At 46.2% G+C, this 24,749-nt stretch overlaps 8 protein-coding genes across 8 annotated transcripts; 5 read left to right on the forward strand and 3 right to left on the reverse strand.

Annotated features, from left to right (window-relative positions):
* Positions 1–237: 237 nt before the first annotated feature.
* ASPWEDRAFT_173713 (condensin subunit YCS4) lies at positions 238–4,117 on the forward strand (the record flags this gene model as incomplete). Its single annotated transcript, XM_040831121.1, has 6 exons — positions 238–473; positions 552–1,063; positions 1,119–1,242; positions 1,295–1,436; positions 1,497–3,881; positions 3,944–4,117. 6 exons carry the CDS (start codon positions 238–240, stop codon positions 4,115–4,117), a joined length of 3,573 nt encoding a protein of 1,190 aa, XP_040687967.1.
* A 640-nt stretch (positions 4,118–4,757) lies between these two features.
* Positions 4,758–6,400, reverse strand: ASPWEDRAFT_173714 (putative oxysterol binding protein (Orp8); the record flags this gene model as incomplete). The annotated part of the gene is made up of 6 exons (XM_040831122.1): positions 4,758–5,705; positions 5,784–5,843; positions 5,900–5,969; positions 6,042–6,081; positions 6,155–6,231; positions 6,321–6,400. 6 exons carry the CDS (start codon positions 6,398–6,400, stop codon positions 4,758–4,760), a joined length of 1,275 nt encoding a protein of 424 aa, XP_040687968.1.
* Positions 6,401–6,801: 401 nt separating this feature from the next.
* Positions 6,802–8,933, reverse strand: ASPWEDRAFT_42254 (ubiquitin C-terminal hydrolase 37). Its single transcript, XM_040835739.1, has 6 exons — positions 8,697–8,933; positions 8,533–8,627; positions 8,360–8,459; positions 8,126–8,307; positions 7,881–8,065; positions 6,802–7,821 (listed from the first exon to the last, which is right to left on the reverse strand). Exons 1-6 carry the CDS (start codon positions 8,844–8,846, stop codon positions 7,295–7,297), a joined length of 1,239 nt encoding a protein of 412 aa, XP_040687969.1. The 5' UTR covers positions 8,847–8,933; the 3' UTR covers positions 6,802–7,294.
* A 695-nt stretch (positions 8,934–9,628) lies between these two features.
* On the forward strand, positions 9,629–13,576 carry ASPWEDRAFT_113437 (putative nuclear envelope pore membrane protein; the record flags this gene model as incomplete). The annotated part of the gene is made up of 4 exons (XM_040828407.1): positions 9,629–10,069; positions 10,128–10,276; positions 10,330–13,320; positions 13,375–13,576. 4 exons carry the CDS (start codon positions 9,629–9,631, stop codon positions 13,574–13,576), a joined length of 3,783 nt encoding a protein of 1,260 aa, XP_040687970.1.
* A 177-nt stretch (positions 13,577–13,753) lies between these two features.
* ASPWEDRAFT_112479 (rRNA-processing protein UTP22) lies at positions 13,754–17,104 on the reverse strand (the record flags this gene model as incomplete). The annotated part of the gene is made up of 1 exon (XM_040828329.1): positions 13,754–17,104. One exon carries the CDS (start codon positions 17,102–17,104, stop codon positions 13,754–13,756), a length of 3,351 nt encoding a protein of 1,116 aa, XP_040687971.1.
* Positions 17,105–17,323: 219 nt separating this feature from the next.
* On the forward strand, positions 17,324–20,197 carry ASPWEDRAFT_42261 (cystathionine gamma-synthase). Its single transcript, XM_040835740.1, has 5 exons — positions 17,324–17,768; positions 18,008–19,427; positions 19,480–19,663; positions 19,720–19,762; positions 19,872–20,197. Exons 1-5 carry the CDS (start codon positions 17,724–17,726, stop codon positions 19,989–19,991), a joined length of 1,812 nt encoding a protein of 603 aa, XP_040687972.1. The 5' UTR covers positions 17,324–17,723; the 3' UTR covers positions 19,992–20,197.
* A 1,286-nt stretch (positions 20,198–21,483) lies between these two features.
* Positions 21,484–22,571, forward strand: ASPWEDRAFT_42263 (mitochondrial 54S ribosomal protein mL58). Its single transcript, XM_040835741.1, has one exon. The coding sequence runs from the start codon at positions 21,726–21,728 to the stop codon at positions 22,329–22,331; it is 606 nt and encodes a 201-aa protein (XP_040687973.1). The 5' UTR covers positions 21,484–21,725; the 3' UTR covers positions 22,332–22,571.
* Positions 22,572–22,936: 365 nt separating this feature from the next.
* ASPWEDRAFT_113896 (M20 family dipeptidase) lies at positions 22,937–24,633 on the forward strand (the record flags this gene model as incomplete). The annotated part of the gene is made up of 5 exons (XM_040828444.1): positions 22,937–22,968; positions 23,042–23,073; positions 23,148–23,215; positions 23,269–24,386; positions 24,450–24,633. 5 exons carry the CDS (start codon positions 22,937–22,939, stop codon positions 24,631–24,633), a joined length of 1,434 nt encoding a protein of 477 aa, XP_040687974.1.
* Positions 24,634–24,749: the final 116 nt, after the last annotated feature.

The following is a 24,749-nucleotide window of genomic DNA, read 5'->3' on the forward strand; positions in this document are numbered from 1 at the left end:
CGCACCTGTATTTCAGTACCTTACCATACTGCCTCCCCAGCGCCCCCCCAGAACCACTGAAAAGGAAAAATACAAACAAAGAAAAGACCCGCATAAACAGTCGTCGCTGCTTTCCACCTCGTCTTTCTTCCCCTCCGCCTATCCAACCCCCCAAATTGCGATAACGCCCTTATCCCCTTTATCCTGCCCCTCATTTTCGATCGCGTCTTTCGAGGTCATCCCTCGCAGTCGCCTATCATGGAGGAAAGGATACAGTTCGACATCAATGAATCCTTGAAGTATTACTTGAGCGACCCAACCTCAGTTCCTATCGGTGATGCCGACCCGGAGCTGCTGGATTGTGAATCTGATCCCGATCAGCTGTCGGTGGCTTTGATTGATAATGTTTTGAACCAAATTGTGGATGGTATCGCCGAGAATCCTGAAGGTCTGACCAGACCGGCTTTCTTCGATTCTCTGCAATTTCTTTTAAAGTGCGCCCTGATCCCTACACAACCCCCGGAAAGCACTGTCCCTTATGGATAGCATTCTGAACTTTTGAACTCTTGCAGATATTCCACATTCCTTCCCACAAGGTCTCTGAGCAAACTTCTCGACTTGGTTGTTTCCGGACTATCGGTCGAAGCGGACATCATCCACGGTGATCTCGAGTCCGAAGAACAAGATGCCGTTCAGCACCATAAACAACTACTCGAAATGTACGGCTTTTTACTCCAGTGGGCCCTATCTGCTGTTGAAGTCAAAGCAGCGGAAAAACCGGCAGAGGCAGCGCCTGCACGGAGAGGAGCAGGGAAATCGTCCAAATCTAAAGGAAACAGCAAGGATGGTAATTGGGATTGGACATCCCAGATCCAAATATCCATGGAGACCATGTGCAAGGTCATGAAGCTCAAACTTGGCAGAATTTTCCTGACGACTTCCGACCGCGACACTTTTATTAACCTGTTCACCCGCTCTATCTACTTAATACTTGAAAGTGAGCTGCGAGTCAAGAGCATGACAATCCGTATGCATGCTTTCAAGGTCCTGTGCATCGCAGTAAAGCACCATGGTCATGCATTTGGTAAGCTGTTCGTGATGCCTTGGTGTAGGAGCTATGAGGCTAAACTATTGCATAGGTGCCCAGACCTCAATTGTACAAAATTTGACCTATTTTGAGCACCTATCCGAGCCCATGGCTGAGTTCCTACACATTCTTGCGGAGCAATATGACTACCCGCAACTGTCAGATGAGATTTTGAAGTACGTATATACCTAGTTTGTTGGCCGAGATTGCAGCTAACCGCTAACGCAGAGAACTTGGGAATAAAGAATTCAACTCCAATGATACAAGGGGCCCAAAGTCTGTGTCAGCATTTATCGTGAAACTGTCAGAACTTGCGCCTCGGCTAATCATCAAACAAATGACACTTCTAGCCAAACAGCTTGATAGCGAGGTATGTCAATGTCCCCTCCCTTTTTCCTCATGTCCAACAATGACAATTTAACTTGTTTAGTCATACACTCTCCGATGCGCCGTGATTGAGGTCTGTGGAAATCTGATCTCAGATCTGAGTAGGCAAGAGGAACCGAGCGAAAACTACAAAACGCAAATAAATGCCTTCTTCGACGTTCTTGAGGAGCGTTTTCTCGACATAAATCCCTACTGTCGCTGCCGAGCCATCCAAGTGTATATGAGAATTTCCGATCTTGAACAAAAGTTTCCCAAACGACGACAGGCAGCCGCAGAGCTGGCAGCAAGAAGCTTGGAAGACAAAAGCAGTAATGTGCGACGAAATGCAATCAAACTGCTGGCGAAACTAGTCTCTACCCATCCATTTAGTGTTATGCATGGTGGTCAGCTTTCCTACAAAGAGTGGGCAGCCAGGCTAGATGCCGTTGATGCCGAGCTCAACGCACTGAGACCTCCTGAGACACCTGGCTTTGATGGAGGCGAGCCTTCGCATGTTGATAGTGAATTATTGGATGATGCCACGCAAATGCCCGAGGAGTCTCCTTCCAAGGCGCCTCGAATGTCCGACGAGGAAAAGGCCGTGGCAATCCAAAAAGCTGCTGAGCAGGCAGCAACTTCTGAATTATTGGCCCGGTTACAATTGACAAGGAAGTACTATAACGAGGCCATTCGTTTCATCGAGGTGCTCCAATCGTCTTCTACTATTGTTTCCCAGCTCCTATCATCCAGGAACAAGAGCGAAGTCATCGAGGCTATGGATTTTTTTGTGGTTCTAGATGCGTACAAAGTTGAAACTGCGCGAAGTGGGATCCGACGAATGCTTCGACTCATTTGGACGAAAGGAAACAGTGATGAAGGCAAAGGTGTTCAAACACATTTAATCGATTGTTATAAAGGCTTATTCTTCGATGCGCCGGACTCGTTCACCCCCAATGATGCCGCGAATTATATTGCTCGGAATATGATTAGTTTAACCTTTGGGTCGACTCCTGCTGAACTCACTTGTCTCGAGCAACTTCTCAGCACAATGATGAAGGCTGGCCACATCTCAGAGGCCGTCATTGCTAAACTCTGGCAAGTGTATAGTATACAGAAGAAGGAAATTTCCAGGACTCAGCGCCGGGGTGCTATCATTGTACTTGGGATGCTTGCTTTGGCTGACCCTGAAGTGGCCATCAAGGAAATTGAAGCTATGCTGCGAATTGGCCTTGGTAGCCTTGGAAGAGCCGATCTGGTGCTTGCAAAATACACGTGCATTGCCTTGAGGCGAATGGTCCCCGGCCGCCAGGCTAAATCAAAAGATGCTGGCATTCCAAAACTTGCAAGTGACCATGCTGTGCTAACTCAGCTCGCGGCAATGGTTGAAGTCGTATCAGATAGCAAGGAATGGTATGGAGTGGCAGAGCAAGCTATTAGCGCTATATATACTCTCTCCAAGCATCCCGATGTCTTGTGCTCGGATATTCTGAGACGCAAGACAAGATTCGTGTTCCAACTCCAGACCCAACGATTTTCACCGTCAAACGCCTCAGCCGACGGGGAGGAACAGCGGCCGGGAACCGCTTCAACTGATGGACAAGGGCCCACGCAGAAGACCAAATCCTCCGTACTCTCTCAATTGCTTTTCGTCGTGGGCCACGTCGCAATCAAGCAGATTGTCCACTTGGAAATCTGTGAACTTGACTTCAAACGTCGTAAAGCGGAACAGGAAAAGAGCAAACCCGCCAATCCAGCGCCTCAAAAGAGCAATGAACCTACTGAGGATGATGAGCTAGACCTAATTGGCGGAACCACCGAGGACGATTTTACAGATGCCATGGCACATATTCGTGAGCGTGAACTCTTATACGGGGGAAACTCTCTGCTGTCTAATTTTGGACCATTGGTTGCAGAGATATGCGCGAACAGCAACATATACTCTGACCGGAACCTGCAAGCAGCAGCAACTTTGTGCATGGCGAAGCTCATGTGTGTGTCAGCAGAATATTGTGAGAAAAACCTTCCTCTCCTGATCACTATCATGGAGCGGTCGGAAGATCCCACTGTCCGCAGTAATGCAGTTATTGCACTTGGGGACATGGCCGTTTGTTTCAACCATCTTATCGATGAGAATACTGACTTTTTGTACCGCCGACTCAATGATGATGATGCCTCCGTTAAGCGCACATGCCTTATGACACTTACTTTCCTAATTTTAGCAGGCCAAGTCAAAGTCAAGGGGCAGCTGGGTGAAATGGCCAAGTGTCTGGAAGATGATGACAAGCGAATTGCAGACTTAGCACGAATGTTCTTCACCGAACTTGCAAGCAAGGACAATGCAATATATAACCACTTTGTCGATATGTTCAGCCTTCTGAGTGCAGAACGGAACCTTGAAGAAGCCTCATTGAGACGCATTGTGAAGTTCTTGATTGGTTTTATTGAAAAGGTAAGATCACTCTAAAGCAAAATCTATTCTTGGTTTGTATACTAACGAGGCTTCATTTCTAGGAGAAGCATGCTCGGCAATTAGCTGACAAGCTTGCTGCTCGACTTCCCCGGTGTGAAACTGAACGGCAGTGGAACGATGTGGCCTACGCACTCTCTCTTCTGCCGCATAAAAATGAAGATATTACAAAAACAGTGACCGCAGGGTTCAATAAAGTAGTCACCGCGAATGCCTAGAGGCCCTTTGGATTTGCAATCTTTGATGCGTTTATGAAGATTCGATTTTTGAGCCTTTGGATTTGATAACCAGGTGGGTGGGAAAGGCGCCTATTGGATTCTGGATCGAGGACATGATGAGATTATGGATGGATTTTGAGGAATCAATTGTTTAGCCGGTGTTTTTGTCTTTTGAACTTTGTTTTGACTAAACTAAACCCGATGTTCACACCACCTGAGGATCTCTGCTAATTTTCCTGGAACTGTATATACAATTCGATGTGAATATTGAGATGGCCGTTGACCGTACCAAATAGTACAGTTGATAAAACCAGATCATGGGCACATCGGGCTCTAGTGCAAACTTATAAAAATTGCGGGCGATTCGGACTCGACATCCGGGACAACTCCCAGCAGAATTTCCAATTGGTATATGGGCGATGGTTATACATTATCCATAAAAGAGGTAGAAAAGGGGGCTAGTCAAAATTCAACATGTGCCGATGGAAACCTACCGCTGCATGCTGACAATTTAAATGTAGTATTAAGAGGAGAGAACAGAATGTAAAGATGCGGATTGCATGAATTTGTTCCCAGCCATGCTGGATTCAATCAATCAAGCCCATGCACATATAGAGATACCGAAAAGAGCCGGGTCAACTTAGGCGCCTTGAACTTTGCTTTCATCCAACATGTAATCGCCAACACGAAGTCCTTTAAGAACTTTCTGGCCTTCTTCAGTCAGCTCCGGCTTCCCTAGAGGCGTGACTGAGCCTGTGAAGAAGCGCGGTTGCCACTGCTCATTCTTCTGCTGTCGCTCGGCGGCCTTTTGCCGTTGTCGCTCCTCTATATCCTGCTTTAACTTTGTGGCCTGGCTGTATCGCTTGTCCAATATCGCCGCAGTAACATCTGACCAAAATTTGCGCGACTCATTTGTAAGTTGGTCTTCCTCCGGAGGCAAACTTTTGGCAACGGGATAAAGAGGTGTGATATCAATCAAGAGGCGAGGCTCGTTTGTACCGGCTAACGTGTAATGGATTTTGCCATGCCATGACCCGCTGATCCGAGCCAGAACATCGCCCTCGGGTACATCTTTGACTTTGTTTATTGTATCTTTGTCTGGGTTATATCGGAAGATCACTCCTTCCACTTTGTTTTGAGCCCTGCCGATCCAGCCCTCCTCCAAATATTGCAGAATAGCTTTGGTGCGCGTTTTGGAACATGTTATGTAGCACGCGTCCGACACTGTGATGGAAAGGGCGCCCCTCAAAAGACCACCGAGATAAGCATCCGGATGAGTCAACTGATATTCTTCATTGTCCCTCTTTTCAATGTTGACAAATATTCCTAGATTGTGTTGACCTGGTGAGACGCGGACGCTTGTGCCTGTGAATTTGGCACTGATTTGATCGAACCCTCGAGCCGAGACTCCTCGATCCGGACACTCTATATAGAATGCAGACACTGGTGGGTGGTGAGACGTTTGCTCGGTCAGGTAGCATACCTTGACCGTTTCACCGTTGGAATCACGGACATCAGATACCCGGTTACCGGTGGCGGTACCGGAAATCGAAACTTGAGGAGCGGTGTCCTCGACCTCCCAGTTACACTAAAATCCCAGAGAATTCAGCCACATTACGAAGATAGAAACAGAAATAACCCCGAGAACCATAGCAATTGGACTTACCCTGAAAAACTCACCAAGCGTAGAGTTGTAAGGCTTGCACGGTTTGCCCTTGATGTATTTCTGTCACAGGTTCAGTGAGGATCCCTTCAGAAATGTAATTCGCAGTTGAGATATACCAGGTCCTTGGTAAACCAGAACCTCAACACTTCCAGCATCCGTCCCAATGGCTCGTCAGACTTGCCGATGCTATTACTCTCGAGTCAGAAAAGATTAAAGAAAGACAAAAAGCCACTATGGCAATTAGGCTATTTTGCTGACCTTGCAAAGACCTCCGGTCTATCTAGGTAGTTCCAGTATTCTAGTAGTTCCGATTTTATCAGCATATAGAACTTTCGTGGCGAGATAGATAGGCCAAAATCTGAGCAACCTACCTAGATTCGGGGTCGGCTCCAACAGATGAGCTGGCAACGAGAAGCGAACAGATGCGATGTCAGTCACACCGATGAACCTATCAGGGTCATGCCATCGAATCAGTACAGGTTGGTCGATATATAGCTAGCAAGTCGACAATGCTGGTTTCCGAGGGCAAAGGCCTACTTTCGCAGGATCGACAGGAACGTTTTTAATTTCGACGAGTCATCGGGGGCCTTCTCGGGTGCATCGGAGGAAGATGACATGGTGGGGGGGCTAGTATGGAGGTTGATCGATTGTATGTAAGACCGTGGAAGACAATAGTGCTGTGCCGTAGACCAGCTATGTGGCAAAAGAAGAGCAAGTGCAAGAAAGAGGTTGGTGTTGAGGTAATACAAGGCCAGGCAAAACAGAATTTTAAGGTAAGAAAAGAAGATAGAAGGGTCGCTGCGTAAGAAGCTGAGCGATGAGTAAAAGGAAACAAAGACCCTCACAGGAACACTCACAACAGACACACAAGAAAGAAAGGAGAGTTGTCGTACGATGGCTCTTTGATGGTTGCTGGGCCCTATTGGACCTGACTGGTCTTCAGGCGGTGACGTTTTTTTTTTTTTTTTAATTACTTTTTTATTTGATTTGATTTGATTTGATTTTGCCCCCCCCCCCCCCCCCCCAACGGTGATAACGGTGAGGGTTGCAAATACGTCACCGACACAGTCCGTCCGACAGTGAGGGGAACAGACGCCCTGGGCCAACATGCTTGATTTGAATTGTTATTTGGAGGAGACAACCTAAGAGAAGGATAGATTTCCAAGTAGGGATTATTTTGCAAAAGACAGGAATTGTGCCGTCTGTCTATTGAATAGCTGCTTGGAAGACGGACTACCGTCCAATCGAAGTACCACGAGGTTGGGGTTATGGGGTACTGCCCTAGAAATCCCTCTTCCCCCGCCCCTGGACGAAGGGGTGGCCGTTCATGGGCATGCCGCATCAAAATCCCATTCATATCTCATTATTGTCATTATTCTTGATCGTCTGTAGCCATTATCATTATGTCCCTAGTTTGTACACGACTACAGCCCAAGCATTCCCCATCAGTAAGCACTCCTCCCTGCAGCTGCAAAGATGAGCATTCTGGCAATTATGCTTTAGGTCAAATATCATGATAAGCTTTCGATGACCCGCTTGCGCGCCAAAGAATGTACCCACGCTCTTACTGCTGGCCCATAATCATACCTTCGCCCAGCGGCATAGTCATCATCGGCCTGGTGAGATTGCTGCTCTTCTTTAATTGCCGCTCGGAGTTCCCGCTGCATGTTGCGGAGTGTTTGTTGGTGTTTTGCCAGTTCCTCTGGTGGACAGATCTGATACTCTTGTCCTTGGCCATCAAGCATTGCTGCGTCGATCCCTTCCCTGGTAAGAGCATATGATAGATCAGGCCCGAGGATAGTATCTTCAAACTTGGAATCTACAAACACGGACTGTGAGCAGGTCTCCGCATTGGCCATGCGCTCATTAACTATTTCCAGGCATTTGACGTTGACTGCCAATTTGTCAATGTGATCCAGTAGGGGGTCCCTAACAAGACTCAAAATGGAGAACTCGATTTGATCTTCCTCATACTCTGCCATTCGAGTGAGAATGTTTGGTTTCACCAAACTCAACCAGTCATCATGCGAACATTCTCCTGTGTCACTCAATGGTCAGCAGAAACAGGGCAAAACCTGCAATGGGTTCGATACATACCAAGAGCTTGGGGCTGACGCTCTAAGCCGTCAAACTTCCAAACTTTACCCATCGCCGGAACAAATGCTATAAAATGAAACCCCGCATTCATTTCATAGTCGTCATAGCCCTTCTTCCCTGATCGAGATCGCTTGGATGTCGCCTCGTTCTTGAGCTGTAGATCTACATTAAGCATGTCCATCTTCCTATCACGAATGTCAGACGCAATAATGCCACGGAATTACACTATACTGCAAGGCACATACCGTGCAAAAGAGTTGTGAACCCGTTTGACAAACTCGAAGTTATTTATTGCATCTCCCCTCAATGCGGGTGTAAAAGGCATAGTGAAGTCCTTGAAATGTTGTAGATTTTCACCGAGGTCTATTCCTTCGATATTGTTGACAATATTAAGCAATGCTACGCTGGCACAGGCATTACCGGCAGTCTGTTCGAACACATAAGTCTGTAGACCACTTGTCTGAATACAATGCACAAACCTGGTTTGCAAACCAAAGCCCTTCTGGGCAGCTTGCCTCTTGCTTGTCAGGATCATCCTCCCGCCAACGAAACAGAAATATTAGCCCGTATACAGGTTCACTACTTGTGTCAATGATCGTTAGTAAAAGGGAAGGGGGGGACATTGGACATGTAGAATTCAGATCAATCGTACTTGAGAAACGCCATCATCTCGTCATCCAATGAAACAACTTCTTGAACTTTGACTCCTTGGACTCCAAACTCCCGAAGCATTACATTGAAAAGAGCCTAAAGAGGACAAAAGGATTAGAGCTCAGCATTGCGTGCTGTTTCTTTCTTGCTTTTTTTGCAACCTACCGGTTCCGATTCAATCTCACAGAAGCCATTCCAACTGTTTTTTTCCAATTCAGTAGCCGATTGACATAAACCCCCAGTAGCTAAGTTTGAGCCAATTCCCAGTACCCCTGGTTGTGTGTCCATGCGTCTCCGTTTCGAGCGTTGGCTCATTTTGCAAATCTTTGTTGACGTAACCAAAGCGGTTTTGAATGGGGAATCTCGCCCAAATTGGCCTTGGAATCAAGACGTTTAGTAGTGGATTAAATATGACAAGGTAAAGTTCAGGTATTATCACAACGAGTGGACAAAGTTTGAAGAGCCAAGGGTCACAGGTCATCCAAATTGAAGGTGGTGACAATCCTCATGGATAATAGACGACAAGTTGTGTAGATAGATACATATTACCTCCAAGGTACCTAGGTGGGTAGGAAGGTTACCTAGACGCTGCGGCGATATGATTGGCCGAAGCTTCTGCTCCGACGCGACTCCACGCGTTTTTCTGGACAACCCCCAAGAAAGAATGATACTTAAAATCCAATTCCAGCAGTCTTGCTTTTCTTGTTTGTCGACAGATCTAATCTTCCAGACTTCATTCCTTCCAAACTAGTTACTGTATTGACAAGATCCTTTCCTGCCAATTTCCTTTTGGCTCACGGTCAAGCCTGAATGATTTCTCCCTTCTGAAGCGGCCCACTGCGCTACGTGCATCCGGCTGGTGGCATTCCGCCAAGTGCATAAAGCTTTTTGATCAACATCAAATTCTACTATTGATCAAACACCAGCTCTCCTGCTCCAAATCCAGATACTTACGGTACGTCTCTACAATCAATGTGAGTCAACTTGTAGTTCTCCTAGGCTAACCCATTATTTTCGACCATAGGCATTTTTTTCTTTTCTCTCTCTTTTTTTTTATTTTTAATTAATCCTGTGAAACTGGATGACCACAGCATGCCATGAACGGCACTCCCCGACTTCGGTCTGCTTTTCCGCAGACGCCCCAGACGACTCAAAGATTCAGAGATCCTACAAGTACCCCAACAAGGTCTAAAGCACGGGATAACGGAGGACTGAAGTCCCCGGCGAGAGTATCACAGAATGCGCGAAATCCAAGCTCGCCTCTAGTTCCGGTTGAAGTGATAGATGCTCCGTCACAACGACTCTATGTGGTGGCTTTCTATTTTGTACTCAATGCCTGGCGGGTGTATGAGTCCTTGACGGCGTCAGATGATTTGGACTCTACCTGGCTTTTTCTGAAATGGGCATCTATCGATGGAATCTTTCTTTTCGGTCTGCAGGCTTTGCGAATACCCTGGCTTGAGTGGGCGTTCCCGACAACACTTGCGGTCTTTCTACTTCACGTAGTCGGCAACATATTTTTGATGTTCCGTATTCCGGTATGTGTTGTTCGATTTTTAATTTAGACTGTCTGAAAATATGCTGATCTTGAGGTAGGTCCCAGTAGGCGCCTGGCTTTCAGGGATGGTCAAACTGGCCTATGACAGAGAATTGTCAATATCTGAACGGAGCGTTAAGCCTGGAGATATAATTCACAATGCCTCTCTCATTTTGGGCAAGCAAATAGTCCATATTTTACCAGAAGGGTACGTTTCTCAATTGACATTGTTAAATCACGCTACATTACTGATGAGTTCAGCTCTGCTACTTTGAATCCTGCGAGGGAACCCCTTTGCATAGACACCCAGAAAAATCCTGTCAATCTACCTATACGTGTTAACCAAACCGATCCGATCTTGATCGAAATACTACGTGTTGATCTTGACGGGGGTGCCAACGAAACCCTTTCGATTCCGTCGAAACAGCTGAAACAGCTGAAACGTCAGGCCAACAAAAGACATTCGGGCTCAGCCCTGGAACTCCACCGCGACCTATTGTTCCCAATCCGACGGAGTGGAATCTATCGTCTTCAGAGGGTAGTGGATGAATCAAATCTTGATGTCCATGTGCGATTGTCCGATGCTCTCGTTGTTCCCTGTCCCCAAGCGTTGATAAAACATTCGCACACCCATAAATGCAAAGGTGACCTGTCCAATTTGGTTTTGGAAGTCGAAGGGACACCACCACTCAAGGTCAAGTACAGTAGACAGGTGAATCATCTTGATCGTGGCTTTTCTTTCCAAAACATTCAACCAGATAATTTGCGCTCGCCTTTGTTGAGTCAGAAGAATACAGGCGCTTTGTTCAGCTCTCGGCAACCGGACATCACATGGGCTCAGAGTCAAAAAATTGAAGTTCCTTTGAACGAATCTTTAAATGTTGGTGGTGACTGGCTTTATACAATCGAGGAAGTTCACGATGGCTGTGGAAACATAGCGAACTATTCAACAGTTTTGGATGACATGGATCGACCGTCGCCCAAATCCTTGTCACAATGGCACCAGTTCTCTGTCCATGAGCGCCCTCGGCTGTCCATGCACGGCTGCAATGATCAGAATTTCCTCGAGGTTGCACGAGGTCAGAATGTGGAATTACCGGTTAAATTCCACCCTGTGGGACACGGCTATAATAAAGATGGGCCTTTCTCTCTTACTTACGCCTTTAGCAGTGATGACCAGGAGGATGATGGCGAGAATAAGAATGATCTCTCTAAAATTCGACAATTGTCCCTTAGAACTCTTGAGCAAAAGCCTCAGATCAAGGAACCTGGTTGGTACTCTCTCAGCACTGTATCCAGTCAATTCTGCTCTGGGGACGTTTTGGAACCAGCGTCCTGCTATCTACACAATCCGCCGGAGCCTGAGCTAGTTATCAAATACGAGAAGGTCTTTGATAAATGTGCTAATAATTCGGTGGGCTTGCTCGTCGACTTGGACCTCACCGGTTCGCCACCATTCCGTGTTCGATACAGTGTCGAACACTCGAAAGGAGTTGAGACCAAGCTACAAACCATTGAAGGGCTTCGCGCGCAACTTGATTTCACGCCATCTGAAGCGGGTTTCTACCGATACCGTTTTCTGGATATCGCCGACGTTGTTTATGCGCCCCGGTCTCTGAAAGACAAAGCGCCTGTCTTGGAGCAGGACGTGAAACCACCCGCCTCTGCTCAGTTCCTTGGATCCAAGCAAATGCGCAAGGCCTGCTTTGGTGAGCCGGTATCTGTGGACGTTTCCTTCCTTGGCGAGTCACCATGGACTCTGCAATACGAACTTGTCCATAATGGCAAGAAAACCAAGCACGTTTTAGACAGCGACACCGAAATTTCGACCATTATGACCGAGAGACTTGTTAGTGGCGGTGAATATAACCTTGTATTGACAAGCATCAAGGATCGATCAAATTGCAAGCGTGTTCTTAAAGATAGCATAAAAATCGATGCCCGACCAAAGCCGCCTCATGTCTCATTTGGCCAAATCGACCGCAAGAGAAGTGTGTCTGCTTTGCAAGACTCCAAGGTCGACCTGCCACTCAGATTAAGTGGTGAACGGCCATGGACAGTGAAATATAAGAACACGGCCGAGAGTTCTCCAGTCATTGAAAAGACATTCTGGGAAGAAAATAGCATATTGACAGTGGCACACGAAGCACGTTACGAGCTTATTGGACTGTCTGATGGTTCTTGTCCTGGGTCCATTGATCAAACGGCCAAAACGTTTGACGTTTCTTGGATACCACGACCCCAGATAACGGCCGTGGATAGCTCCCCTGTTGGAACAGCAGGACATATCGGGAAGTCTGAAGTGTGTCAAGGGGATGACGACAGCATTGAACTTCGGCTGTCAGGGAGTCCTCCGTACAGTATTCGATATGAACAACAACGAAAGGCGGATCGTGGTTCCTCCTCGGCCCGAGTACATAGTTTGAAGACAGCGCTCAATGTAGCCACCATGGAAATGGATACCTCTGAGGCTGGTCTTTACACTTACAAGTTCACCGAGATTGGTGATAACCTTTACGACCATGATTCGAGAAATCATCCTGTTGTTGTAACACAACAGGTGAATCGACTTCCATCTGCGCGGTTCGATTCTCCTGGCCATATCTACGGTTTTTGCAAAGAAGATGTTAGCGGCGAAGAAGTTGTCCCCATCACTCTCGAGGGAACACCCCCATTTTCGCTGGAAATCAACATAAAACATCATTCAAACGCAAAGCCGGAAATCGTGACCATACCGAATATCAACACCAATAGACATAATCTTCCCATTCCACGACGCCATTTAGATCTGGGTCAACACGTTGTCAGTATTCACAAAGTCCGGGACGCGCGAGGCTGTCAACGGACAACTGAACATGATGTGTCATCTGTCAGAGTTGCTGTATCTGATGTGCCTGCGATAGTTCCTCTCGAGTCCAAGGTCGACTATTGCGTCGGTGAGCGGATTTCTTTTTCCCTCTCTGGACATGCACCTTTCGATGTATTTTATACGTTCGGCGGGACTCAGAGAAAGGCCACTTCCCGGACGACCGATTTCCGCCGAATTGCAGAACGGCCAGGCGACTTCACTATCACCGGCGTAAGCGACGGGGCCAGTGGAAAATGCAAAGCTCATAAAAACATCACAAAAGCCATACACGAGATGCCGAGTGTCAGGATCAGTAGAGGTCAAACATCTATTGTCGATATACACGAAGGCGGAGAGGCAGAACTCCATTTTGAGTTCTGGGGAACGCCACCGTTTGAATTCACGTAAGTTATATTCGAAAGATGGAACGCTGTCTATGAAAAACTGACATTTTAAAGGTACATTCGGAGCTCAAATGTCCGAAAAGGGAAGAAACCCGAGGTGCTTGACATCAAGCATGATATCTCTTATGAGCATTTCAAGACCATAAAAACGTCTGACGAAGGCACATACGAAGTTGTTGCTATCAAGGATCACTTTTGTTCATTCTCTTCCCAGACACAGATAGGAACACCTGAGAGGTCAAAGACAGGCTCTTAATGGGGATGGGAGAAGCTGGTGTGATTTAATGCTATCATTGTTACTATTTATTCATGATGATTGTTCTTTATTGAAACAAACAATCCAAGTCCCAAGAAACTGCATTGCACTGGTGCTGCTCGGTGATATTACATACATATAAAAAATGTAAAAATAAAAATCAAACAAAAACAAAGCTTATTCGACACCCGTAGCTGTGTTGTGCACATCGATACTTTCAATCAAATTGGCACCAAGCCGGGAGATTTCATTCAATATGCCATCAATATTGGCCGAAACATGGTCGTTTTGTTTCCTCTTTGAATCGGCCCATTGATTTGGGGATGTTGAATAAGTCATCTTCAAATTCCAACTTTTAGATTTCGTTGCCTGGGGGTTCCAAAGTCCTGCAATGACATTGCATTGTTCATCCCCATGAAACAATAGAATGTTCTGATTATAGCACGCTTGGATGTCCCGAACAAATGACTTTACAATCGTAAGTTTGGCAGCGCAGCTTTTGGTGCGTTGTTCATTCAGGTTCTTAAACTTCATCGGCACGGCTTGTCGATCGCCCAATAGTTTTGAGCGTAGATTGATGACGAAATCGTATGGTGCTAGAGAGGTATGGAAGAGATCGGATATGTTGAGATCATATCCCTTCTCACGAAATAATTTCACAGCTGCTTTCGCCAAAGTTGTCATTCGAGCAGCAACAACCCTAGGTGGCATTTCGTACTGTGTCCAAGTTACACCTTCAGGATCAATATCCGACGCCGCAAACAAGGCAATTGCGTGCATCGCCGGATCGATGCTCCGCCAGGCGGAAAAGCGAGTCCGTATCACTTGGACAACATCCTGGTCTAACTCTCCGCCCAAATCGACCATTAAAGGTTCTTGTTGCCAGTCCCACCGCGAAAGGAGATGGAGAGTTCGCAGAAAGCCGGCCATGACACTGGAGGGCTCATTCCAGGGATACGGCTGGGTAAAAACCCGGGTTGCCATCAGCTCAATCAATTCCTCATTAACTTGCCCTGTGAAAAGGTGACAGTTGAACCAATATTTGACGAGACGAATGGTAGGCGACAATAGCGGAAAACGGGTGCACAGAGTACGAATTGCTTGTGTTAGGCGAGGAGAGTGAACAAACAGGCGCTTATATGCGGACAACGCATACGCAATCTCCTCCTTTTCTCGGGGGCCGTTGCTTTTCTCCTTGAGTTGACGCTCTAGCAATGTTTGCTCTCGGTCATGGTGTATCCGAAGATGAAAAACAGCGCCGGAAATATGAACAATTTCAAGGAAAGCATTATTTAAAATTCTGCTGGACTCATTCTCCAGGCCGACTCGGCACGAAGAAGCGGCACCAGATGATTCCAAACAATCACCGATTTTAACGAGAAAAGCTATTTTCGTCATCTGAATTGCTACAAGATCATCCGGCCATCTTGCAGAGCTTTCAAACTGAAGAACGATATTCACTGGCTCGCTAAGGGCACCCGGTGTATGTTGAACGCGGAGTGCTGTATAACGAAGGTGGGGGCTTGCCGGGACCAATTGTCGAACAGTCAAAGGAACGTTATCCATATTCTGTATAGATCTTTCTAGAGAGTTGAAAGCATCAGAGACCAGTTGGAAAGAAGGACTTGTGTAAGATACGATGCCGTCGCCACCACTGTGAAGTTTCTCATCATATTCGTCACCGATATACCGAACATCCTTTTCCGCAATGTGAAAATGAAGTTGCAGGATGTATACCAAAATTTGATATATTATTGATGTCGAGGACGGCTGATCGGACCACACCAAACTCTCAAGAATGCTTCCATCTTTGAAGCGTCTAAGCTCGGCCTTTCCTCCCCAAAAAGACCTGAAAGATGCTGCTTCTTCTTTCTGTTCTGCCGACGGGCCGTGGTCAACAGCTCGGGTGGAATTCTCGGAATCTAGAAGTAATCCAACGGAGAGTCTCGTGCTCGCTTTTTGCAACGAAGACTTTTTCTCAATCGACCAAGGCTCGACACAGCAACTGGAAATAGAAATGAGCTCAACTCGATTCCCGAGAGCTTTTGAGAGCACATCATAAAGAGCTAACTGGTTGCGGAGCCCTTGAAGAATATCCGCATTGTCCAAGTTAGGAAGCGAAACGACTCGATCAAACCGAAGTGTAGGCTCATCCACTTTAACAATGAAGACCTTGTCAAAGTTATCCTCACGCGACTCGTTCAACATCTTTAGTGTGATGTTTGCTTCGTGCCTAAGTAGATTGTAGGAACAAGGTGTCATTTTGTAAAGGGGATTCATTCCCCTCTTTCCATCGTAAACCACAGGCCCCCCGCTAGGGAATGAGAGGCCAGTAGCGGAAAACACTAGCGGCTTCTTCAGGTCCCTTCCAGCGAGAAATTGCATGGTTGCTTTGAATAGCTGGTAGCTGCTATACGATGTCAAAAGCACTGGCTTTCCATTAGGACCTCCGCCTTCGAACAGAAGAGACATGAGCAAACTCCATTCAAAGCCTCCAAATCCGCCACTCTGGAAAGAAGATCCAAATCCCCGTTGTTGGAGCCAGGTACGACCAAGGACACATGCATCCTTGAAGGCATCGCACTTGCGCGTAGCCAAATATAGATATTTATGATAGAGTGCCACCGTGGACTCTGAGCGAAGAGCAGCATTGTAGAACGGAGTGGGGCCTTCATGCCCAGGTATTTGACGGATGTTGCTTTTCGTTGGCAATGTTCGCGATATGGGAAATACCGTATCTTCAATCGCAGTGATGATGCGAATCTGCGATTTTGTGGGCATTACTTCAGTTTTCTCAGTACTTATCGGTTCCAAGACAAGAATAGGGCGGAGAGTATCTCCATCCTGCAGGCTGTATTTGACATCAAGGTTCAAGTCATTTGCTTCTCGAATTCCCGCAGCAAGGCATGCAATGTAATACGCTCTTTTATGAAAGTATCTGTGATTAACGTAGTCCTTCTCCTGAAAGAGAGAACTCGGCATCGTCACTGCCAAATCAACTATGTGAGGCCCTGCCGTTTTTATGCCTGTCCTCAGAGCAAAGCTCCCGACAACATTAATGTTTGTTGGCTTCGAATATGACATGGGGTATTTTGTATCCTTTCCTGGTCGAGGTTCGGGGAATGGAACAGAGATACCATGCGCACTGCGCAACTCTTTCTCGGCTTCCAATGCAGATTTGAGAGTTTTATCAGGAAGTCGTTCGATTATTGCCTTCAGTTTATGAAGAGTCTCCTGGATCTTCGAAACCTGCTTGTCATAGTTTGGTCTCAGCCCAGCCAATAATTCATCCATCTGTAGCTTAAAGAAGCTGGACTTGTAGAAGCCACTAGCGAAAGCAAGTTCAGCTGAACGGTCATTATTCACGTGCTTGGTCGAATAATCGGTTTTGCTGGTGCCATTGGAGGCGACAATTTCATTTTTCGCTTTTCCATCGGAATAACCATCTCTGGAAGGCTTGGGGGTTTGCGTTTCGTCATTCTCGGAGGAAGGACTGATTTTCCTTCTTTTTACCGTGTGGACTGTCATTATCTGTGTGGCTGGGTAGGATAGAAAACAAAATAAAAGAAAAGGAAGAAAGGACGAAGAACTGCACTCTAGAATTTTGTCGCTTCTGCATCGCAAAATTTCTTAGGTTTTCTCCAGATGCTAAACTCCGAGCTCCGGTATTTGAGTCACGTGATAAATCCCGCTGGCTGTTACATACCATCAGACATCTTGATTCGATCATGATACCAGAAACCTGCAGGGAATATTATCTACATTATTTGAATATTGTTGTTGTAAAATTCTATGTCTCAACAAAATAGTAGACACCTCTTCAAAACTACTACCCAAAAGCAGAAAATCATAAGTTCTCATTGGCTAAGCGGTGGTGGTCCATCGCCGAAATCGCTCGTAGCCTGTGGTGGGCTTCCTTTGGTCGCTGGATAACAGTAGTAGTTAGCTAGCCATCATTATTCATTACTCATTCATTAATACTACTACTTACTATTATTGCTACGCATTTTCAATCCTTCCTTTGCCTTTCTTTTTTATTTTCTTTTCTTTATCTCTCTAGTTCTCGGAGACCGCAGTCCATTCTAGTCGTTCGTTTTTGATTCAAATCTAGTCGGTCTTATTCTTCAGTTTTCTTCCCTGTGCCACAATGCTCCAGGCTCTTGGAGGACCCGTTCCTCCAAACACCGACCATGTATGTTGAAGCCCCGCGTCTAGAATATCGAACCCCTCTCACCCCAACCCCGCCCCTATCCCATTACACTACTTGGGATATGTACAAAGAAGATAAGAGAGAGGGAGAGAAAGAAGAATAGATGGGGAAGGGGGGGGGGGCTGCCAATGTTTTCATTTTAACCAAGTCCAATTTGTGCTTCGGGCCATGGTGGTACCCAAGAATTTAAATAGCCAAGCAGTCACTAACGTATGAGAGAGAAAAAAAAGGCAGTGAGTGTATCGCTTCCAACATGGAAAGCAATTGTTGGTTATGAAGAGGGAGATGACTGGGTCATGAACCGAATGCTATGCGGATATCCCAGATTTTTCGTGCATCCGATCATCCAAAAACTCGCCCAGGAGATTGTGCGCCGTCATGGAGATTCAGAGAGTGAATCCGCCATGGTGTTTCCATCTAGAAAAACCGCCCTTGTCTGTCACTCTTTCTTCCTCTCGCGGGTACCAAACGACTCGTCCAAAGTTCGGGTTGTAGACTTTGTCCCTTCTTCTCGCACAGAAGCCGAATCACCAGCAGTCACCTCGCATCTTTCGTGTGTAATATATCCAAAGGAGCATGGGCCAATTGCCAAACAAGTCTGGCAACACTCTGGAAACGGAGTTTCAAGCCGTCGGGCTGAATTCTGTCTTAGTTCTCTGGAGGACCGTTTTCTTGTTGAAGAAAAGAGAGTTGGAACGGCCGATGCGGCTTCACAGAGGCCCTGTAAAGGCCCACGGAGATACCAAGGAAGAGGCTCATCAAATGGTTTGACCCGAGGGACTGGGGTACACGGTGTGACCCCTGACCAATTTTCAGCAGTCAATGGCGCCCAAGACGGGCAAGAATATGGTCAATTCATTGAAGAGCGCTTTGGACGAAATTTGAGCATCTCATTGGCTGATCAGGCAAGATCAGCCGTTCGGAGGCGCATAGCAGGCGTTCTGACTGCCGATGTTGAGCTGAGTGAGGCCCTCGAAAAAGCATCAGCTGAAGGCAGAGTGGCAGGTTTGACCGAAAGCGATGTTTATCTCTTTCCCAGTGGCATGAGTTCGATCTTTAATACCCATCAGTTATTAATGGCAGCTCGAGGTTCTTTGAAGAGTGTTTGTTTCGGGTTTCCTTATATCGACACATTGAAGATCCTTGAAAAATGGGGGCCAGGGTGCTTGTTCTACGGACATGGCTCATCGGAAGATTTGGATGATTTGGAATCCCGGTTGAGCAATGGCGAAAGATATCTAGCACTGTTCACCGAACTTCCGGGTAACCCTTTGCTCAAAACACCCAATCTCAAACGTATCCGTGCGCTAGCAGAGAGATATGATTTTGCCGTGGTAGTTGATGAGACTGTGGGTAACTTTTTGAACATCAACGTGCTTCCGTACGCGGATATTGTGGTCAGCAGTTTGACCAAGATTTTCAGCGGAGATAGCAATGTTATGGGAGGAAGTGCTGTTCTCAATCCACACGGGCGCTTTTATCAAACTCTGAAAGAAACATTTGACCAGGAATATGAAGACACTCTTTGGGCAGAAGATGCGGTCTTTTTGGAGAGGAATAGCCGCGATTTCGTGTCCAGAATTGAGAAGATCAACAAAACCACTGAAGATATCACGGCGATTTTGAAGGAATCCCCTCTTGGTGAGTTTTCTTTTATAACAGGAATTATGGATAGTACTGAGCCTATGTTCAGTGAAAGAAGTTTACTATCCCAAATACAGCCCTTCGAGACCATTCTATGAGGATTTCCGTACTCCCAATGGAGGTTACGGGGGTTTGTTCTCTGTGACTTTCAACTCGACAGCAGATGCAGCAGCTTTTTTTGACGATTTAGAAGTCCTGAAGGGCCCCAGTCTCGGAACTAATTTTACTCTGAGGTAAGTCAGGGGTTTCGGTAGTGGCTCTAGTATAAACAATTTTGACCAAAAACTAGTTGTCCATATACGATCTTGGCTCATTATGGTGAATTGGAATGGGTAAGTAATAAGAGAGAAGCTTCGTCCCCCATCTGACTGTTCCCTTTCCCCATCGTTCCTGTCTTTATACGTGTTTGTGGACATCCTTTTTTCTAATCATTATCTCTAGGCAAGTTCTTTCGGTATAGAGAGCAGTTTGGTCAGGATAAGCGTGGGCTTGGAGGATATACCTGACCTCCGCTCTAGGATTCACCAAGCTCTGGAGGCAGTGGGGAAAATTAGAGCGTAGGCGGGATACATGTCTCGATTTATTATGGACTCTTAAGCTTTTTTTACCCTATTCTGAACATAACATTGCAACAACAATGATATCTGCAGAATGGATATTTAGTGGGTTATCAAAATTTACTCAGAGAAATCTAGATGGAACAATAGCTAAGTTAGTCATTGGATCAGCATCTGTTCGGTCACTTCAAATCAATTAGTGAAGCAACTACTGATATATAACCAGTAGATCAGCTAGTTGATAGGTAGTTTTGACTTTAAGAGCTGGACTCGTACTACCAGGGTGTTTCAGATCATGTAATAATAGATAATACCTAGGTATCAAACCTACCTAACTATTTTGTACCTTAGATTCATTGCATATTCGATGAATCAAACTATGGCTCACCCAAACAGGACAGAAGAGATGTCAAAAACGCGAAAAAACAGTACAGTAAGGTCTGCCTGATTTCCTGCGGTTGTATTATTGATTAGTACCTAGGTAGTATTTGTTGTATCAACCTACTTCAGGTTACCTACCTAAGTTCTCCTGTAATTTAGGTCCTACCGTAGGTATGTACATCTGTCCTGGGTGGATAGCGGGTATAACTACCTAGATACCTACCTTACACTACCAGGTAACCTAAGGAGGTTCTGACCCAATATTTATGATATGCCATCCCGCAGCCCAATTATGTTTGAATTATGCCAGTCTACCTCCGCTTCCTAGGTAGGTGCCCGAGGGTGGTGATTGGTGGGTAATCTATATCACACAGCCGGCTCTGAGGACGCGGTCTCATCGAGATATTAGGTCAGAGCTTAGGTATTACTGGAGATTTATGATGGATACTGTCTAGATAGTTTAGATTAGGGTGTATTCTATTTGTTTAAGTACATCTGGAAATATCGTTATTAACCCCATCATAGGTACCCATTAGGACAGGCTGTCTCACACCTAGGTACCTGGGTTGAAAATCTAATACCTGAGGTCATTCACCCGCGGTCCGGTACCGTAGGTCCAGGGAATAATAGATTCTGACCCGATAATACTGCCATTTAATACCGCTTTTCACAGGCCAGTCAGATATTACTATTCTGCCGGTACGTGCCCTGCCCGGTACCTATGGGCAAAAAAAGGCGTCGGGTGTATCATATTACACATATGGTATCAAAGGCAGTAAAAAAACGGCAAGTGATTGTATTCATTCAGCTTTTATGCCCTGTGGTGTGCTTGGCAAAATTATGAAGTTGTAATTTTGCAGTTTGCGTTACGGAAATATATCATTGTGGCCGTAATGCATGCTGAGTTGTTACTTACCTGAAATAATGGGCTCCCACTAAGGTAACTTAGGTAACTAGGTACCTACTAAGGTACTAAGGTGGTATTGTAAACTTCCTGCTTAATCTGGTCCACTTAAGTCACTGCTTCAGCCTTTCAGGATTCTCCCGGTCACGGGACTGCAACAGCAAAAAAGTTCTGGGTTGCGGATTGCCCTGGCTGGTCTATCAATCTCCCTATTTTGCCAGGCCTGGTTCACTCTTGCCAATTCTAAATCATAAGTATTGTAATCACTTCCCTTGGTGACTGCCTGGTATCAATAGTCTCTTCCATTTTACTAATTACTATTTCTGCTGTTTTAATGATAGGCACCAACAACGATCTTCCACTGCAATCTGTCATTTTAGCGATTTGGTTGTCCGGTTTCATCTCTGAGGATAGCAAACAATCCAAGTTATCCCCTTCAATCATTTTGGCAGCATGGCAACCTGTATCGTCGCCTCCAAAAGGCCATTCCTGACCTTGCCCTTTCTCCTGCCTTCCCTCTCTGAATCCGCGGCTTTGATCTCGCGACGGAATCAGTCTTCATACAGACGTGCCAAACAACGGCTACGCGTCAAGCCAGATGTCTCATTCGGCGTCCCTTCAAATCAATTCCAGGACCAAATCATCTACAATCCCCCTTCCAGCGCCCCGTCGATTTACCACACGCCAACCAAGTTTCTCCCTCCCAACGATGCTCGGAGAGCTCTACGCACCGATTCTTCTGTGGGTCAGCATAATGCCGGGGAGCTTCCTGGTGTATTCAAAACAGCCCCCGAAAGGAAATATCATTTGAACCCATCGGATATCGAGGAGATCCGCAAACTTCGGCTTAGTGACCCTATGACTTGGAGCAGATGGAAATTGGCCAAGCGCTTTGATTGCTCCCCAATGTTCATCGGTATGGTATGCGAGGCCAGTCCACAGAAGAAAGAAATTCAGAGACAAGTTCTGGAAGCGGTCCAATCCAGATGGGGCGCAAAGCGACGGATGGCTAGAGAAGACCGACAATTGCGGAAGGAGTCTTGGGGGAGAGATGAATGAGCCTTCAAAGGACAATAGGATTCTCGATTCGTCACCCTTTCCCTTTGGTCAAAGAAGGTTTGTCATGTTTGCATCATGTCAAATTCATGGCTTTGAAATACAAATCTGGTGAGGAACAACCAGTCAGTGGTTAGGTGTATAAAGATATGTATTCTAGCATTACTGGTATCGGACCACATATTGTAACTATTATAGAATGAAATGAGTATAGAGTTAAAGAAAATCCAATGTGTACAGAAATAATTTTCCTTTGAGTGACGGCTTCATTATGGTTAGTAATAGGAACGAAAATGGTTGGTTCTAGGCCACCGACTTACTACCTAGGTGTATCTAGATACCTAGGTATGTATCCGTGATTGGAGGTACCTACGCACTTTTCCATACTAGTACCTGGGCAATGCAGTAATCTCCCTCTGCGAACCAGATCCTTTCTATTTTCTGCCGCAGCCGCCCAAATGCCCCTCCCCCTCCGCCGTATTCCAGCTTCGCGTGCAGAATATAGGTTACATCTATTCTTCTCACCACCCAAATCACATTTTACCCAACAAAGAACACCCCATATATTTCTTCGTCGTTCTTTCTACGGACATATCAACGACAGAAAAATGGCGCCGCAGTTGGGACCGTTTTTTAAGCAGTGAGTTGATACTTTGCCATTAGCCTTGTCATTGACGAATCCAAAAGCTGATGCCAGGCGTTTGGTTTACCAGGGTTGATGACTTGTCTGGCTCCTTTGTTGATAGTATGTGGCTCTTCGCCTCTGCCAACAACTTACCAGATCTTTTATGACTAAGAATAAGACTAATAACGCCCAAGGACTGCGAAAGGCCGTTGCCATTCCATCCATTTCTGCTCAGGATGAAAATAGAAAGGATGTATTCAAGGTTGGTCAATCAAATTTCTCCTTCACGCCACTAGGCTGACCGGTATCGAAAAGATGGCTCAGTTTCTTGCCTCGGAACTGGAAAGTTTAGGAGCTGAAGTTCACCAAAGACCACTGGGCAAACAGCCTGGAAAAGAGCATCTTGATTTGCCTCCAGTTGTCATTGCTCGCTATGGGAATGACAAGAACAAAAGGACCATTTTGGTTTATGGACACTATGATGTACAGCCTGCATTGAAGGAGGACGGCTGGGCCACTGAGCCTTTTGAATTATCCGTTGACAACAATGGAAGGATGTACGGTCGCGGTAGTACAGACGACAAGGGTCCTGTTTTGGGTTGGTTGAATGTTATCGAAGCTCATAAAAAGGCTGGCGTTGAGCTGCCAGTCAACCTTCTCTGCTGCTTCGAAGGCATGGAGGAATATGGTTCCGAAGGGTTAGAGGAATTTATTCAAGCCGAGAGCAAGAAATTCTTTAAAGACACGGATGCTGTCTGCATTTCAGATAACTACTGGCTCGGAACCGAGAAACCCTGCCTTACTTATGGACTACGAGGCTGCAACTACTACTCTGTCAGTGTTTCAGGGCCTGCCCAAGACCTCCACAGCGGCGTGTTTGGTGGATCCGCCCACGAGCCTATGACAGACCTGGTCAATGTTTTGTCGAAGCTTGTTGATGCCCATGGCAAAATTTTGATCCCTGGCATCATGGACCTTGTTGAACCTCTGACGGAAGAGGAGAAGTCGCTGTACGGCGATATCAGCTACACGATGGAAAACCTTCATGAGTCTCTCGGGAGCAAGACAGGCATCCACCCTACCAAAGAGAGGACTCTTATGGCCCGGTGGAGATACCCTTCCCTATCTATCCATGGCATTGAAGGCGCTTATTCCGCTCCTGGAGCTAAGACTGTCATTCCAGCGAAAGTCATCGGCAAGTTCTCGATAAGGACTGTGCCAAATATGGAAAGCAAGGATGTTAACAAACTTGTTTTTGACCATATAAAAACCGAATTTGCCAAGCTGAACAGCAAGAACACCCTAGACGTGTGGCTTCAGCATGACGGAAAATGGTGGGTCGCCAGCCCAAAGCACTGGAACTTCACTGCCGCGAGCAAAGCCGTGCAACAGGTCTTTGGGGTTCAGCCAGATATGACCCGCGAAGGCGGCAGGTATGTTGGATGATGCGCCTCTTCAATTTTGGTGACTGCTATGATGCTAACGACTCAAAACAGTATCCCCGTTACGTTGAACTTTGAGCAAGCGACGGGAAAGAATGTATTGCTTCTACCCATGGGAAGCTCAACTGATGCTGCTCATTCTGTTAATGAGAAACTTGACAAGCGAAACTACATTGAAGGTGTTAAGCTGCTTGGAGCTTATTTGCACTATGTTGCGGAGGAGCCTATTAACACCTAAATGTTGTCTAATAAACAGGCTGTCATCAATCTTGTCAATTACAGAAAGCTCGGAATTAAGTTAACTCAACCCCTAGTTCTCTAAAATCCTCTCCTTTTCACGATTGTTCGGTCTTT

Source organism: Aspergillus wentii (assembly GCF_001890725.1).
Source record: "Aspergillus wentii DTO 134E9 unplaced genomic scaffold ASPWEscaffold_5, whole genome shotgun sequence".
NCBI classification, from domain to species: domain Eukaryota; kingdom Fungi; phylum Ascomycota; class Eurotiomycetes; order Eurotiales; family Aspergillaceae; genus Aspergillus; species Aspergillus wentii.

Excerpts from the sequence above, each read along its gene's own strand:
- ASPWEDRAFT_42254 (XM_040835739.1), bottom strand. The coding sequence starts at position 8,846 with ATGAGCCAACGCTCGAAACGGAGACGCATGGACACACAACCAGGGGTA. Across the intron at positions 8,308-8,359 it reads GGCTTTGGTTTGCAAACCAG|ACTGCCGGTAATGCCTGTGC; the intron begins GTTTGTGCATTG and ends GTGTTCGAACAG. Across the intron at positions 7,822-7,880 it reads GCGTCAGCCCCAAGCTCTTG|GAGAATGTTCGCATGATGAC; the intron begins GTATGTATCGAA and ends TGAGTGACACAG.
- ASPWEDRAFT_42261 (XM_040835740.1), top strand. The coding sequence starts at position 17,724 with ATGCTCCAGGCTCTTGGAGGACCCGTTCCTCCAAACACCGACCAT. Across the intron at positions 19,428-19,479 it reads TTTGAAGGAATCCCCTCTTG|TGAAAGAAGTTTACTATCCC; the intron begins GTGAGTTTTCTT and ends GCCTATGTTCAG. Across the intron at positions 19,664-19,719 it reads GGAACTAATTTTACTCTGAG|TTGTCCATATACGATCTTGG; the intron begins GTAAGTCAGGGG and ends ACCAAAAACTAG.
- ASPWEDRAFT_42263 (XM_040835741.1), top strand. The coding sequence starts at position 21,726 with ATGGCAACCTGTATCGTCGCCTCCAAAAGGCCATTCCTGACCTTGCCC.